We start from the raw sequence: 16,605 nt of genomic DNA on the forward strand, positions 1-16,605 counted from the left end.
ACATCTCCTCCAGCTGAGGTCCATTTTTACAAAGTTTGCATTATCCCCTCACTCCCTCCCAGCCCAGTCACTGCTCCAGTGTGCACAAACTGCAAAGCACAAGTGTTTCCAGTGACAGGCAGGTTTTCAAGGCCAATTATCAGCTGTGCCAAGGCACAGCAGGAAGGGGAGGGGGGGCATGAGGACATGTTTTCCCATCAAAAAGAATGGAGTCTGCTCAGCAAACAAAAATGTTCTGAGCAAGAAAATTAAGTTGTTTAGCAGGCAGTTGCTGGCTTTGCTGCACAACACCACATCACGGGTCTCTCACATAGAAAAGTAAGGAGGAAAAAAGGGCTGAAGCCTTACCAGTGAGGCAAAGACATACTTCTGGTCCTTCTCCTGAAGGAACACGAGCATGTCAGAGAGGAGAACAGCCTGGACTTCTGCAAAAGAAGAAACACACCACTGCAGTATAACCACACAACTCACCCCAGAAAAGATTTCTTGCAATAACACCAGTGCTGGACAGGAGCAGGGCTGGTTCTGCAAATCCTGAAAGCAAGATCAACCTCCTAGCTGGCAGGAGGAGCAAAGGCAGTTCCTGGAGATGCCAGATCAGGTTAGCTCTGAACCAGCTTTGCATGGAGCAGGACACATCAGCACCAGGGCATCCTGCAGGATTTGCTCTCACCCATGGGAGCAGGGGTGCTCCTCTCCAGCCACATGCTCACTACCAGTTAAGACATGGGCACAACAGTGAAAGCCAGAAACATTTATTCAATAGAAGCTCTGTTTTCTCAAACAATCAATATTTCAGCCCTCAAGCAAAATATCTGCACGGGAAGTTTTGGATTTTATGGTTCTCTTGATGAGTGGTTTGCAGGGTGTAAATTATCGTGCAATAACAACATTTGTCAGCTGCAGTTTCTTTCCCAGGAAATACTGACTTCAGGAGCCACCAGTAATTCTGCTGTCAGACAAACACAGCTCTGAGGGGAGCCTGCATGAGACACAGGACCTGGCTTTCTTTCACGGGAGAAGGAAACACAACCTCAAGCCAACAGAGGATTTTAAATCAGCCTTTTCCCAGAGTACACGTAGAGCCTTCCAAGTCTCCTAATAACATATCATAAAGCTGCACAGCAACTACCCAGTGTAATGCCCCACCCAGACCCCTCAGTACAAAGAGGTTTTGTGTAATGTACTTGGGAAATCGTGTGACAGAGAGGAAGCAAACCAGAAACTTAAATCATCCCATGGGTAAATCCTTCCAGTCTGTTTTGGGAAGACAGAATCCATTCCAGATAAAAGAACCACTAAATTTTAAGCAAAGTTGCAAAATGAAATCCAGGCTCTGGGAGGTTTGCAGAAGGTGGCATTTGACTGCCTTTTTCTCTGTTCCATGCACTTTGCAAGAGTGGAAATGCTAAAACCCTTAAACAAAAGTCCCTCCTATAATTTTCAGTGCTCCATTTCAAATACCACAAAATAACCTGAATATAAGAATGATCTACTTTCTCCCTGGGTCTGCAGCCTTCCTGCAGGACCTACCTTCCCTGGGAGTCTGCACTACAGACCTGTTTGTGCATTTCTATGATTAAGAAATGCAAATGGAGCCTGTGCTAATCATGATTTCACAACAGCAGCAGAACTTGCTTCATTCACCATCTGAAGGCAGTAGCAGTCTCGGGTGCCTAGAAATCATCTCTAAACTTCCTGCTTCCAAAACCTCAAAATAAATCATACCCCATACGGAATTCCACGTTTTCATCACCTCCCTGCACAGCACGGCATCAGGCTCCCAGGCCCCATTCATGCCCACAGACCATAATTTAATCAGCTTATGCTGCAGGGAGGAAGGGAAGCCCAGACTTCCTGCCAGGCCTGAGGCACAGCCCTGTCTGCTCTTACTGCTACCGTGGTCCCAGCTAAAAGTTTCCTTGGGAGGTTTAGCTTTTAACTCACTGGAGGACTTCAGTGCACAGCACCTTAAAAATACTACTTCCACGTGATAACAAACAAAAAGCAACTCAAGAAAACACTGACCCAACAAGAGGCAGCTGCAGGAACATCAGAGCCTCTCCTGAGTTTGAGAAAACAGCTTAAGAGGTTCAAGAGCAACAAATCCCTGGGACATCTCCCTAGATCCCAGTGCAGCTGGGAAGGTACTGCTACAGAAGGTACTGCCACAGCCCTCAGAGGGAATGAAAGGCCCAGAAAGTTGAGGCTGGGTTCCAGATTTAGCCAGCACAGCTCCTGGAACTGTGGCACAGGCATGGAGATCTGACTCCATGCTCTGGGCAACTGCAGCCCCATCATGTCCTCCTGGCCCAGAGTATCCCACAGCAAGTCAGTGACACACTGAGGTGTCACTGCCACCCGCGCCCTCAGCAGGCATGCAGTCACCAGGAGGAAAAGCAGCTCTCTATCACCCCAGAACACACACGAGGAACTGGAAATGCAATGGGGAGTGAGAGTACAGCAGGGGAAAGCTGGTGTCACAATCTATCAAAGCAGAAGAATAAATCAAGTGTGGAGGCACCAATCTAAGGATTAATCTTACATCCAGAGAGGGTGAGCTGCATCCTTCCTCAGCAGAAGGCAGGAGAGTCCTACCTTTTAACCGGCCAGCTGAGTTCTTTAGTGAAACAGGCCCATCTCGGATGAGTTTCCGATGCGTCAAGTCCTCTCTTGCAAACATCTGGCCACTCTTCATCCTCATGATGGACTTGCTGTCCGTCCGGTTGTAAATCTCCCCAAGGCGCATTTTCTTTTCATATTTGCTGACTTTGCTGTTGACTGCAGCAATCACATCTTTAACAAGATTTAACGACTGAGTCAAGTCTTCATGTTCCACTTCATTTTCTTTAAAAAAGAAACAGAAACATCTTGATTTGACTTTGTGTAGTCTAACTTCCCACTTTTACTTCCTTCCTTCTTCTTCTCCCAAGTTCCCACATTATAACTTTTAATACTTAAATTTGCTGCACAACAAATTTTTCCCCCTTAAAGAGAGCTTCACAAAACCCTTTACATATACATGGTTGAGACTGGAGAATATTCCAATACACTTTGCATATAAGACAGTAGAGATGAAATGCACAAATTAACTACATATTTTAGCTAATACCTAAAAAAGCAAGCTAGGAGACTTTGGAGTCTAGGCATGTTGCTCCATAATTAGCTACAGACAGACTTTTAACAACTAAATCAAGGTACCTAAACAACTAATCCTAAGTGGAAGTATTGAATTCAGTTATCTCTTTGCAGTGATGTGAGACAAAAAGGACTGGATTAGCTGGTAAAAAAATCTGCTTCAGCCATAAAGGATTAAAACTTCACAATGGACAAACAAATATGCACTTAGAATAGAGGAGCTGGTCCCTACCTTTGGTGTACTGCAGTATCCTTTGCAAAAGGACTGGGTACTTTGTGATTCTCTGTGTTACCAACAAGATGCATTCAGGAATCCCAAGGCGCCTCACCAGGGAGCTGCTCATTTTTTTCTAAGGAACAAAGAAGAAAATTTCAGTTCTGCAGCAAAACATTCCCCCAGAGTGCAGAAAGGACACATCTTTTCCATTGGGTACATCTGTCCTTCCAGGTCCTACCTTGATAAATGCCTGAAAGCGCTTCTCCTTGTAAAGATCTTTGAAGTAATTGACAGCCTCGTTGTGGTGCCCGCAGAATTTGCCGTACGTTTTCTTCATCCGCTCAGCGTTCTCCCCAGAGAACTGCAAAGAAAGGGACACACAGCTCCAGCCTGCGCTGAACTCCTGGGGTGACACCCCAGCAGTGCCTGCCAGGCTCTCAGAAGAGCTTGACGAAATCAAATTAGGCCAAAGCATGCTCGACCATGCAAGCAGATCTCTAGAGAGTAAAGAGCTGATTTGGGGACTTCATTGAGTCACTACAGCAAAATTTGCAACTCTACTCCCATGGCTTAAAAGCCAACCACAAAAAGAGTCAAAACAGACAAAAAGAAGATAGAAACCGTGGATAAAGAAAAGTAATATGATCCATTCTGAGTTAAACACCAGGTCAGTAATGCAGCCAAGAAACACACTGGGCATATTTAGCTGTGAGCTCCTGCCTACACTCCAGTCTGTGGTCAAACTGTTTTGTGCCTGTCAGTGAATGCTTCTCTTTCCCACAAAATGAAGTAAATTAATTTTCAACAGTGGACCTTCCTCTGAAAGAGCAAAAAGTGCTTCAAAAAGCTGAGGCGGAATTTGTATGTGTTAAGAGTAAAGGTGCCATCAGCTGTGCTTATCTGACAGGCATAAACAGGAGGAAAAGAAAAGCACCTGGCTTCCAGCTGTGCTCTCAGAACTGCAAACATTTTCCAGCACTTACTTGATTCACTAGGATGTCACCTATCCTCCTGATAACGAAGTTCTTTTCACTTTTGTCTGCCAGTGACTCCTTCTTCCTTTCCAGAATCCGCTGGAAAAACTGACTGTGGATGTGCAGCAAGTTTTCCAGGCAGGGAAAGAGCTTGTCCACTGCTTGCTGATCAAACTGCAGTTCCTTCATCATGGCTGCACTGTACACATCGTTCATGATCTTCAGGGTGCGGACGTGGTGCATTTCTGTCTGCATTAACTCTGCATGGGATGAGGACAAGAGTTCATGGGTAAGAGCACAAGGAAAAGCTGCCATTAGAAAGCTTTTCCATAACTGGGCTTCTCTAAGTGGTTTCAAAAAAATTTCATGTCAGGAATTGTAACATCAGTCAAGAGTTTTATGTGTGAGAGAAACAGGGGAAAAGAGGTGTCCCACAACAGAGAGCTTTGGATGTTGCTGCTGGGGTCTCAACCTTCAGCCCTGGTATCTTCTCCTTCCTAACACCTCACTGCCAGCCTCCACACATCCCCCTTCTGCCATACAGGATGGCTCCTGAATCCCTCAGGAAAAGACTTCGTAGCTAGCTGCTTGTGGTGGAACCCAGTTTGAAAGTCATCAGCAGACAAATGAGGAGAGGCAATTTCTGGGGTTTTTGATGGCTTCTGGATATGTGAAATGCAGAAAGACACCTTTCACAGAATAATTACATTCCTAGGAGCTTCAAGAATTAAAGTTTGGCTTTGAGGAAACCAAAGCAGTGTTCCTATCAAGGAGCTGTTTACAGTGAGTAAAAAGTGAAGATGTCTCACCATAAATCACATCTTGCCGTTTCACAACATCCTTGTGTTGCTGCTGTAGGAACTTGCTGTCCACTGCTTGGCTCCAGGACTCTGCCTCCAGCTGCTTGGAATCTAATTCCAGGTCTCCCATGAGCTGTCCTTCATTCATGTCTGCACCTTCACAAAGCAATAGAAGTGCCATTAAGATGTGGGTAATTTGTCTCATTTGAGATTCCTGTCTAATTATTTAGGCTTACGCTTTGTCAGTCACACCACAGATATCACATACATTCTCCTTTACTGACACAAATGATCACATACCACATAAAGACTAGTTATGAAAAAGACTTTTAAAGGTTATTTCCTAGTTTCCTGTTCACCATTTTCACATGGACCAAATTCTAGCTCAGATAATGTATTCCTAATTTGCCATGAAACGACATTTCAGTTAAATAAAAAACCACAACAGAAGAGGAAATGTTTGTCCCTGAGCTAAATTCCAAGTAACTCAACTGTAACTGAAACCTTCTAAATGTTTTTCCATAATTTAATGAGCTAAAGAAATTACTATGTGGGGCTTTGTTTTAGTTTATCATACTAATATTCTGAGATTAAAATAAATGCACTTTAATTGTCCATTATAAAAGAAGACAATTGCTGAAAATGGATTTTCTATTTCTGGAAAGCAGCACTGAGACCTTCCTTCTCCTATAAATGCCATGGAGATCTCTTACCTTCATCAACCAGTGACTCCATGGACTCATTAACCCGGCTGATTTTATGTAAAGAGTCTGTTGACTGCGACAGGAATTTCCAAGTGTGTATTAAGCTGTCATCATTCCCAACTCTGCAGAAAAACAGAACACACAATATTGTTTATAACAGAAACTCAGCCAAATGTACTTTCAGATAAGCAGAATAAATGCCTTTAAAATATGAATTGAAAAACAAAGCCAGCACTGCACGGTTATGTACAGAAATGTGCTTTTATGTGTTGTTTACTAACTACCCATTGGAGCTTGAGAAGCTGTAAGTGCTACAGTTGTGAGTGACGGTGCTTTCCATAAAGAACCACTCCTGAGCTTTTATAGTTTGGACAACTCCATTCCAGTCACGTCCCATCCTCATTGCCCTTGGAGCAAACAGTGCGAAAAAACACCACACCAAAGGCTCTACAAGAATCCTTATCACTAGCCCTGGGAAAGATCAGAAAAGGACTGAAGTTAAATTCCCTATGAATAGCCAGGACATCCAAACTGCCCAGAATAAGCCCTGCCTCACATGTAGAACTGCTCAATATGCAAGTATGGTAGGAACCATAAATTAGATTTTTTTCTATTTTTTTTGTAATGAATTATGTATAATGCAGTCTAAAAACAGGAAGACTGAAGCTCTGTGCCTTCACTCTCTTGTTATGGACACAAAAATTAATATCATACCTGAGCTGCAAATGTGTGCTTACACAGCATCTGGCCCAAGGTAAGGGAATTCCTTCCTAGGAGCCCAGAGCATCCCTGGGAAGTGGCCTTGAATCTACCAGGCCAACTCAGCTGTGCCTCTGAACTCCTGCCATGACTAAACTAACTCACAAAAGACTATGCAGAAGACAACTGATGGTATCATATAGAACATGGCTTTTTCTCTGTTTGTGATCCCGTTTGCACCTTTAACGCAAGTCACAGCACGTGAACTTATTTTTAGTGAAACTGAAATTACGTCTTTACATCAGCAGCATCAGATAACACACACACACAGAGTCAGGTGTGCAGGGAGGAGCCTTACCCTGCAATGTTCTGTATGGAGACACTTTTGGAGAGCGCAGAGGGCTGCTGTGATCTCCTGTTGCTGAAGCTGGAGGTGACGGAGCTCTCGTCGGGCGCGAGGATCGCGGAGCGCGGGCGCTCCTTGGGCTGCGAGCCTGCAATGGAAGGGAGGGACAACAGTCAGCCTGTGCAAACACCTTAACCACTGCTCACTGGCATGGGGATGACTTAAAAGGATCCACACTCTGAAATTCACTCCCTTTTCTTTCTAGAATCACCCCCAGGGCGTGTCAGCAGTTAGGAAGAGCCATAGGAAGGGAAGACCACTGACCCCTGAGCAGAACTCACCGCACTGTGCTTCATTACCCAGGTGGGATCTGCAACTCCAGAAACTGAATTTAACTGTTTTGATAATTAACCCTAGTCACAATCCACCCTGTTGCCTTTTTATTTCCCTGGGCACATAGTCATATAACCTTTGACCTTGATGTCAAACTCTTTGAGATGGGTTTCTCTTACCAATAGGTACCACAGAGAAATGATAATCCTGATTTCATTATACCATCACATACCTTAAAGAATCTGTTTATATTAATTCCAGATTTTTCCTTCTTCAGATGCATTTCTGCTATCTGGAGCAACACCTCTGAACTTCATTATAAGTATCACAGTGATTACAACTGTATTATATAGTGTGGCTCCATACAAGCTATCATTTATCTTATCAAAGTTATCAAATCGTGGCCCTACAAAACCAGTCTGGGCCATTTCACACCTATTCTTCAGCCTTGGTGACAGTGGGTCACTCTGCAGTGCAGTGCTTATCTCAGCAAAGTCAGGAACAGTTTGTCAGTATTCCTCCTACTCAAAATTAAACTTTCTCTTTTGCCTATCTCAAAGCCCAAGACTATTTAAACAAAAGATAATTGTGTTTTAAATCCTTTCCACTTAATACTCATAGTTGGATTCTTTCCCATGTCAGACACCCATGGACACAGGCTGCATCTTCCAACTTTTGTGGCCTTAACAGGTATAGGCATTCTGCAAGCTATGACACGTGACTTTTCTAAATCTAAGATGATTTTACATTTCCTTAGAGCTACACAGACACTGCAGAAGGGGATGAATTCTGTACAACTTCTGTACAACTTCTGAAATCTCAAATATTGCTTAGCATGCACAGAGGATGCTCTCATCCCTGCTCTGCTAAAACCTTATTTTTCATAATGTCAAGTATCAGTTGTCAGAACAGTTAAGAACAGCAGACACAGACCACTCCCAAAGCAGAGGGAAAGAAATTGTCTTACTTTTGTTTCTCATGGTTACTGTTGGTAATGAAGAGGTATCATGTGCCTGCAGCATCCCTCTCTGTGGCTGAAAGAAAAATAAAATTCACTTTAATTTCTTCATCCCTTCTCCCAGAAGGTTGTGCCATATAACTAAAACAAAAAAAAAGCTAATTTTTTTCCTGAAGTCTCTCAGTGTACGTGTATTTTTAAATATATTTTTATTTTCTCTGAATGACGTGGGCAAAATAACAGATGGACAAATGTGCAGCAATATGAAAATGTGAAAGTGATGACAATACTGAAGTGAACTGAAATCATAATTGCACAAACATTGCTCAGCTTGGAGAAGCGGGTTCCTTGCATTTGGGGCAAGCAATGAAATCTGTGTTGCTCATATAAACAGTATATTTAACAGTTTTCATTATGTGAAAGCTTCAGCACTGGGGCTGAAGTTCTTTACAACAAACTGGAAACTTTGTGACATGTGGCAGAAAGTGTTTTTTATATACATATATATATATATATATATATATATATATATATATATATATTCAGTAGAGTAGGTGAAATCCCTTACCTTCATTTTGACCTTTGCACAAGAAGCAAAATTCTCCTTACAGCCTTTATGAACAATTGCATTACAGTCTGTCAAAAAAAACCAAACAAACAAAAAAAAACCCCAATTAATTAAACAAAACCCCACAGAAAATAGGTCAGTTTTTGCTGTTTGTAATCTGAAGTGTTAACTTACACAACTGAGAATTGTAACTTTTAGGCATCATTGTGGTTTGCATGACTAGCTGAGAGAGAGCTGCTTTCCAGGAAAATTAGCCTTTTGTTAATAACATTTCGTCAGAGAATTTAACAGGAAGTTCTGTTTAAGAATCAATGCAAGGTTGAATTGTCAGGGGTCTTAGATTAAAGAAGAAAAAATGCCTGATGGCATTATCCCTCTGAAAGTAAGGTGGAAAGCAGAAGCAGGAGACAGAAACAGAAACCAATTGTAGGGCCAGTATTTCTCTAAAAAGACAAATGCTGTTCTCATCAAGACAAGGACTATGAGATCAGTAAGACAGGAGGAGGATGGAGAAATTAATTTACATAAATTTATAGAAATTAATTTACATTTAGACACCATGGATAAATCTATGGCACAGAGCCCAAGTGCTGCTGTACTGCAGGGTTACCAGAAAAGGTAACAGGAACAGCATCTGTCAGGAATCCTTGAGGCTGGGACTTCCTGCTGTAAACTGAAATTCTGGTTCAAAAGCATATTCACCAATGCAAAGACCATGATGCTTGGTATTTGCTGTATGTATGCCAGAGCAAAAGCTGAGTGGCTTGGATTTTTGATTTGTTTTTTTGTTTTTTTGAATACCCTGAATCTGCTCATGACTTCTGCCAGCAGATATCTGGGAATCAATTTTTTAAAGATTATTAAAACTCCCTTTTTTTTCCAATAAGAATTGAGAAATGGGTTTCAGGCTTTAACTCTTCTGGCAGATGAAAGATCACAGCTCAAGAGGAGATTCAGTAGCTTAGAAAAAAATATTTCCACTTATTCATGACAACACTAACATAGATAATGAGCTGTATTTTACAAATAAGTGTGAAGTTCTGAATTATTTCTTTAAGTAGAAAAAACGAAAAAATTCTATGTCCAGAATGACAAAATATGCTCACACTTGTAGCATCTCTTACATTTGGGATGACTCAACAAATGCCAGTAATTCTGACATTTTGACAGATATGAGTGTAAGGTCATTGGGCGCTGCTATTCTGACAATGTCTCACATTTTCCTGTGCACAAGAAGACAGAACAAAGCAACCTGAAAACTCTTGCAAAAACCCACAAGTGATGTAAACTTGACGACCAAACAAGAAAGAGGAACAGAACCTGCTCCTCTGGTGCATGAACAGAGGCAGTGAGACAATTCAGAATCATGAAATTCACACTCAAGCCTTGAAAGCCTGAAGACAGCTCTTTAGTGTGCACCATTTGGCAAAAAAAAAAGGATTTTTCATGTTATTTCATGTTAAAAAATCTGGTTGTAGGGACTTTATTCCTCCAATTCAACTCTTCAGCAAGAAAGAAGTTCCTCTAACTCCTTTGTGTCACTAGTATTAATAACTACAACCCCTAAGACCTTATTTTCTGCATCACTGATCAAAAAAAAAAAGTAAAAAAGACAAGGCAGAATGTTACTAAAAATCAGGGTCTTTTGCTTGCCCATTTGTTCCAGAGAATGCACATTTGTTCCAGAGCAGTGGTGGTAGCACCAGCCTACATCAGCACAGGAGGATCAGAGCCTCTGCTGCTGCTCATCCATCATTTCCAAAGCATCTGAGGCTGATTTTTAGATGCAATGAGAGAAGGAACCACTCACTGATGTGAGCTCTCAACATAGGCATTCACCATTTTTTTATGACATTAATTTCCTGGCCAATGCAGAAAACATTAAACAATTTTGCATCGTGCCTTGAAAACAAGGAAAGAACATCTGTGCTAAAACATGCAACACTGGTGGGTTATTTTATCTCATTAGCATATAGAGCATTAAACTGGGATGTATTTGGTGTTCTACGTGGCTTCAGAAGCTGTTAACAAAGTCAAGAGGGGAAAGGGAGAGGATGCATTTGAGAGTTTGTAATTGTTGATGTTTTACATTTCCCATCAGGCTGACACAGAGCGTGTCTCAGACAAACAACTCTGCAGAAATCTCTTCCAGGAAACTCAGAAGTGCCATTTGGGATTCAGCTGGCTGTTCCTCCTCCTGCTCACATCCACCAGCAGCAACGGAAGGCTCCAGCCTGGGAGCAGCTCCCGCACTCGCTTTGACTCATTTCTAAACTAGTGGAGTAAAAAACTACTAATACTGAGGAGAGGAAAGCGTTTTCCACTGAGCTGTAGTGGGGAAAAAAATGGGTTTTGTCTGCATGTTCTACAGCTTTGGGTTGCTGCATGAAGCAGCATTGTGGTCTTGAACACACAAAAACCACTGACCTTATCGAGCTGCAGGCAGGGGAAACCGTCTGATAAGAAATGAGAACAAAATCCCTAATCTATGAGAAACCCTCAGTGAGGTTCCCACCCTGCCTGTCCTGCGCTGCACGTCCTTCATGTGCACACAGGTACCTGTCATTTGACCTGTGATGCAATTTCTTGTTCAAAGGGAGCAGAGGGTCAGCATTTCCTTTTTGTACCATGTGGTTCCCACTGTGGGCACACCGAAGCAGTATTTCAGAGAACTAAAGCAATACACCACACACAGGAGGGACTTTTTTTTCCCCCACTGCACACAGAAGCCATGATCAAAGCCTTCTGTCCCTGTCCTTTGTCCATCTTATCAAAGGACCTCAGCTCCAAGCCACTACATGCAGCTGAAATAACCAAAGTTCTCCTGACTGATAGAGCCCAACAAGGGGTAGAAAACCCCATGGCCTGTGTGATGGCCAAGCTCAGGCTTAGGAAAGAGGTTTTTAGGACACCTCCATGCAGCCACGACTCATTTCAGTCCAGTTTCCACAAGGCAACACGCCGCTCCATGAATCATTATCTCCAAAGCCTCCCTCCCACCTCACATACTCAAGCAAAAGGAAAATAAAGTGTAAGGTTTGCATTTTCCATGCCAGATTCAATGAAGAATAAAAGGAAGGGGGGGAACTCCCCTGACTTACTTGCACAGTAGTATGAATCCTTGTTGAAAGGCTTCATACAGTGGTAACAGGTTGCTTGGGCTACAACAGAGGTTGCAGTGAAGAGATGTCCATTCAACAGCTTCTTGTCTTTTTCCTTCTCCTTGGAATCTTTGTCCTTCTCTTTAGTCTTCTCTTTATCTTTCTCTTTTTCCTGCCAAGACAGAGTGACCCAGAGCCTCGTCACTGGCAGAGGTCTGTCCCCCAGTTACAGATTGCTCAGTGTTTGCCTTTGGCACGGCGAGGGTATTGATCGAGGGGCACCTGAACAATGGCCATGTGTCTGCACAGCTCTCCCTGAAAAAAGCCCCTGGGGAAGTGGATTTACATACCACTGACTCACACAGGTGTCTCACCACTGCACACGACACCGAGTCTGTTCTGAAGGCACTTAGTTCCTTCTACCTTTGTTTTATACTTGCTTGGCTTAATGACTTTACCCCTCTTCAGCACTTTAAATAAATTGTGTTAAATACAAATACCATGTGCAGTGTGTATCGGACTTTCAACACAGCTCATTTTTAAGGCCAAGCCATAAGGCTCGTGATTTTCAACTGCATTTCTAATGGAGAACACAAGCTCTTCCTCAGTGCCTCTACAGCCTTACTGCCAAAATATTTCCACCTCTGTTTTCCTTCCAACCAGCAACTTTTTCAACAGTTACATGCAACCCCAAGTAACTCTGTGAAGCTTTTTGGCAAAATGGATCTTCTACAAACTCTCGACCTATGGCACCAAACAAATGCTGGGGAACAACAGCAACACCGTAAAAGAGCCTCTCATCTTCCACAGGCCACGACTCAACCTCTAGGCTACTCAGCTTTGGAAAGATGACAAGCACAGACAGCTTCTCCAACTTTTAGCAGAGTTTTTGCTTCTTTTCTGTCTCTACCTTAGAAAGAAAATACTAAATACTAAAAATCTGAAACATTTTCCCCTGCAGCCTTTCATGGATTTGGAATTCTTCCAAACAAATTTTAAAGGAAACTCCACAGAAAAATGCTGAATTTGAATTACAACAACTCCTTGTCTTTCCAAGTACCAACTTACAAAATGTTTATGATACGAATCAACTCCAGGTCTGTACTTTTGACTGTTGCTGCAGATTTCCTGGCATCTGAAGGAGAATCTTTACCAGAAACTGGTAAAGGCTTCTGTCAGCTTATCATTGCATTTTGTTATTCATTTTGTTATCTTTGCACTTTGTTATTTGTTACTGTCCCAGCCTGAATATCAGGGAGCTGCACAGCTGCCCACGTGAGCAACTGCCATGAAGTGGCCTAAAGAGGGATGGAGCTCTGCAGGCACTGCAGGGAAACTGTTGAGCCCTGGATGACACACTCACACCATGAGAAACAGCCTAAGGACTCCTCTCCCAACACATCCCAGGCAAAATGCCAGTGCCTGAGTCTCTCTCTGCAAAGTGTCAAACAGAAAGTCTATTTACTGGCCCCAAACACTGTTTTGTTCTGCAAATAAGCAAAACTAGGAGTATTACCATATGGAATAATCCTGTCTGAAGCAGAAAAGCTGCCAGAAAAGCAGTCTCCATTGCGTCACATCTCCGCCTCCTCTGAGCCATCAGCTTGGCTCACACCACCCCACAGGAACCTCCACAGCCCCACTTTCCACCCACTGACCTGACCATCTTTAACCATATCCAGCCTGGGAGGATTCAGGAACTAAAACTCTGCAGTTTTGGTCTGGGCTGATGGTACCAAGTTGATGCCTGGAGTTTTCCTCTACTTCCAAGCCTTGTGAAGTTCCAGGAGAAAAGACCACTATAAGCTCAAGCCAAATCTTTTGACTCTCATGCTGAAAGGAGATTTCCCATCCTATACTTTAAATCTACCTGAAGTTCACTGCAAAACCTAGCAATTCTGAAGTCTAATTTTAATTACATATAAAGCCTCAGGAAAAACAGGAAATTGGTGCACCACTTTCAAAAAGGAAACAGCAAACTCCACACAAGGGCTGCCAGCCACTCCTCTTAAGGACAAAGTCTCACAATGAGATTTTTTTCAGCTTTTTCTTTTTTCCTGCCGCAGTTACTGGAACTTTATTTAAAGAAGGACTGTAGGAACAAGACTATATTTGTGCTGTTGGAGCTGCCAGTGAGATTTGGAGCCCGGCTTCGTGGCTGAAGCGATGTGCCAGAGCAGCCACCGCGGCAGACGATCCCACTCCCCAGGAACCACGCAGCTCTTACCTCCCAGTGCTTCAGGCCCACCAGCTTCACTGTTATCTGAGGTACTTCTGAGAATCTATTCCACTTTATGGACATCCTTGCCCTGGGCAGGAGCTGCTCCCCAGCAGGAGCTGCTCCCCGCTAGCCCATGGCGATGCCGCAGGCTGCGGCAGGGCCGGGGACAGGAGCAGTTGTGCAAAAAGGAGGAGGGGCAGGACCATTGCTGACTTCCTTAAAGATGATTTTAGCTATTTTGCTGTTGCTTTCATCTTGCCCTACCTTAGCTTCCACTGCTAAAAAAATATAAAACTAAAAACCACACCCATACAGGTAGAAAAGGATGTGATTAATGTTTTACGAGTCAATATAAGACCACCTTTTTAAAGGTAGAGGGGAGTAAATCAAACACTCTGTGATGTTTGGGCTACAGAAAAAGTGAATTTTCACGTACCTCAGTGTTGCTATGTAGTACTTCAGCAAACAAAGCGCTGCAGAAGTTGCCCAGACAGAGAGGTTTTGTGTGTTTGAGCTCCTCCTGCTCTGCAGGTCACGTATATTCCCTGGTATATTCCCTGTCTCCTAATCCTTTCAAACAGTTGCAACTCCTACCATACACCCTGAAATGCTGCTGCTGGCACAGCACTGCCTTATTACTGTGTAAGGCAACGAAAACTAGAAATTACTCATGCTAATTGTTGTAATTTCTCATAAAGCCTTGACCAAAATAAAAAAAAAAAAAAAAAAAAAAAAAAAATTAAAAAAAAAAAAAAAAAAAAAAAAGAAGAGGGTTTTTTCCTGAACTGACAAAGACAGAGAAGGTTTAAGACTTTAAAATGTGAATCAGGGCACTCTGCTAAAGGCAAGAGATTCACTGATAACCCAAAACAACATGCCAGGCAAGGGTAAATTCATGTCAACTTCTATCAGTATCCCCTCCAGTTAGTGCTCTAAATACCCCTTTATTTTTAACTTTTTTTTTACATAACTCTCTTTATTTTCCAAAAGACTCAGATGTGCTTTATTTTACTCAATTTCATCTGAGAAAACTGCATTTCTGAAGGTCAGGAGATAAGTTAAACCAAGCTGGAAAGACATTGAAGCCTCCCTCCCTCCTGACAGCCCAGAAACCAACTTCCCATGTCAAACTTCTCCTTTCAAGGTTTCTTTTGTTGCTTCTGTTTTTAACTTTTATAGGTTTTTCTCATTTATAATGTTTCTGAGAAATCAGTGTTCCAACTAATTTTTTGGTCAAATTATTTAAATGTACTGGTGGAGCCTTAAAAATGTACAAAATGCAAATATTCCACCACGAGCAGACAAGAAATTGTAACTTGAATGATATTTTGTCTTTTATTTAATAAAAGTATGAGAGTTGATATGAGCTGCAATTTTTGTAGTGTCTGTTAGGGCTGGGATTTTGGAGCAACTCTTTATCAACATTTTCAGATATAATAATGAAATTAGTGAAATCAAACTGCACTGAGTAAGTGTCTAAAAGCACTGCAGTTACATTTTCTGTCCCAAGCAGATCTCTTACTTCTCTATCCAGTTTTGCTTTAGAGATTACTCACATCAGGTGCAAGAACCAGTTAATGAACTTCCATTCCCACTCACAGTCTGTGCAAAATGCTCCTGGACTTCCCACTGGTGTTTGCACAGAGGTTTCTATGTAAATAGGTTGACTTTTTCAACACTGCACTTTGCAGCAGAGAAGAGCATTGTCCTAAAGCTGCTCAGAAGCAGCTCCGAGCCACTTGTGGCTATCTTGAAAGACAGATCCATAACAACAATTTGTGTGTCATCACACCTCTCAAGGGCCTTTCAACAGTATTTACCAACATATTAACTACGCATCACCTAACAAGATAGCAAAGTGCTCTGAGCTTCTGTCAGACAGATGAATCGAGGTGAGATTCAAGCAAAAAAATCCAACCAAACAAAAAAAAATCTCCAAACATATATTAATCTTCAAGGGACAATCTAAAGCAACAACAGCCCCTTTGTGTGAATGATTTAGCACTAATGTAATTATTTCTGTAATCAATACTGTTCCCAAGAAATTCAGCTGTAATCAATACTGTTCCCAGGAAATTCAGGGCTTACCTTTCAGCAAATTAAATTTCAGGGTTTCAAGGATGGAAAAAAGGGAAAAATATAAATATTGGCCATCACTAAAATCATTGTTTGAGCAACTCCTCCTGTACAGTGCAGAGGAACTTTGTGGCAAAAGTAAAAAAATTATGAGAAGGCAAAACAGCCTTCAGCAGCCAGTCCCTTCTTACAGCTCCTGGTCTTGTTTTATTAAAGGTTCTCAGGTTCTGAAAAAATTAGACTCATTAATCTCTACAAAGCCTAACTCATGCCAGGGCAAAATTTATTCTCTCTGGGGAAATAAGTGAAAACATAGAATCATAAAGGGTGGAAGAGACCTTTAAGATCATCCAGTCCAACTGCTGACCCGGCATTGTCACTGTAACCCAGATCTAGGACCCATCACTTGGCCTTATTGAGCCTTACTAAGTTGTCCTTGGGCTCAGTTTTGGGGTGCTAAGATTTCCCAT

The 16,605-nt window shown here is 42.3% G+C and overlaps 1 protein-coding gene across 1 annotated transcript in view; it reads right to left on the reverse strand.

Moving 5' to 3' along the window:
* The window catches only part of AKAP13 (A-kinase anchoring protein 13), a 73,484-nt gene that overhangs the window by 16,307 nt on the left and 40,572 nt on the right, over window positions 1–16,605 (reverse strand). The window contains exons 9-19 of the mRNA XM_058811803.1: window positions 11,839–12,010; window positions 8,738–8,805; window positions 8,179–8,245; window positions 6,891–7,026; window positions 5,843–5,955; window positions 5,139–5,285; window positions 4,339–4,589; window positions 3,594–3,716; window positions 3,371–3,488; window positions 2,599–2,847; window positions 349–425 (exon numbers count right to left, since the gene is read on the reverse strand). Of these exons, the coding sequence (XP_058667786.1) occupies window positions 349–425; window positions 2,599–2,847; window positions 3,371–3,488; window positions 3,594–3,716; window positions 4,339–4,589; window positions 5,139–5,285; window positions 5,843–5,955; window positions 6,891–7,026; window positions 8,179–8,245; window positions 8,738–8,805; window positions 11,839–12,010 (1,521 nt within the window). The remainder of the gene's footprint in view (window positions 1–348; window positions 426–2,598; window positions 2,848–3,370; window positions 3,489–3,593; window positions 3,717–4,338; window positions 4,590–5,138; window positions 5,286–5,842; window positions 5,956–6,890; window positions 7,027–8,178; window positions 8,246–8,737; window positions 8,806–11,838; window positions 12,011–16,605) is intronic.

The sequence above is a fragment of the Ammospiza caudacuta genome, chromosome 10, assembly GCF_027887145.1.
Source record: "Ammospiza caudacuta isolate bAmmCau1 chromosome 10, bAmmCau1.pri, whole genome shotgun sequence".
NCBI lineage: Eukaryota > Metazoa > Chordata > Aves > Passeriformes > Passerellidae > Ammospiza > Ammospiza caudacuta.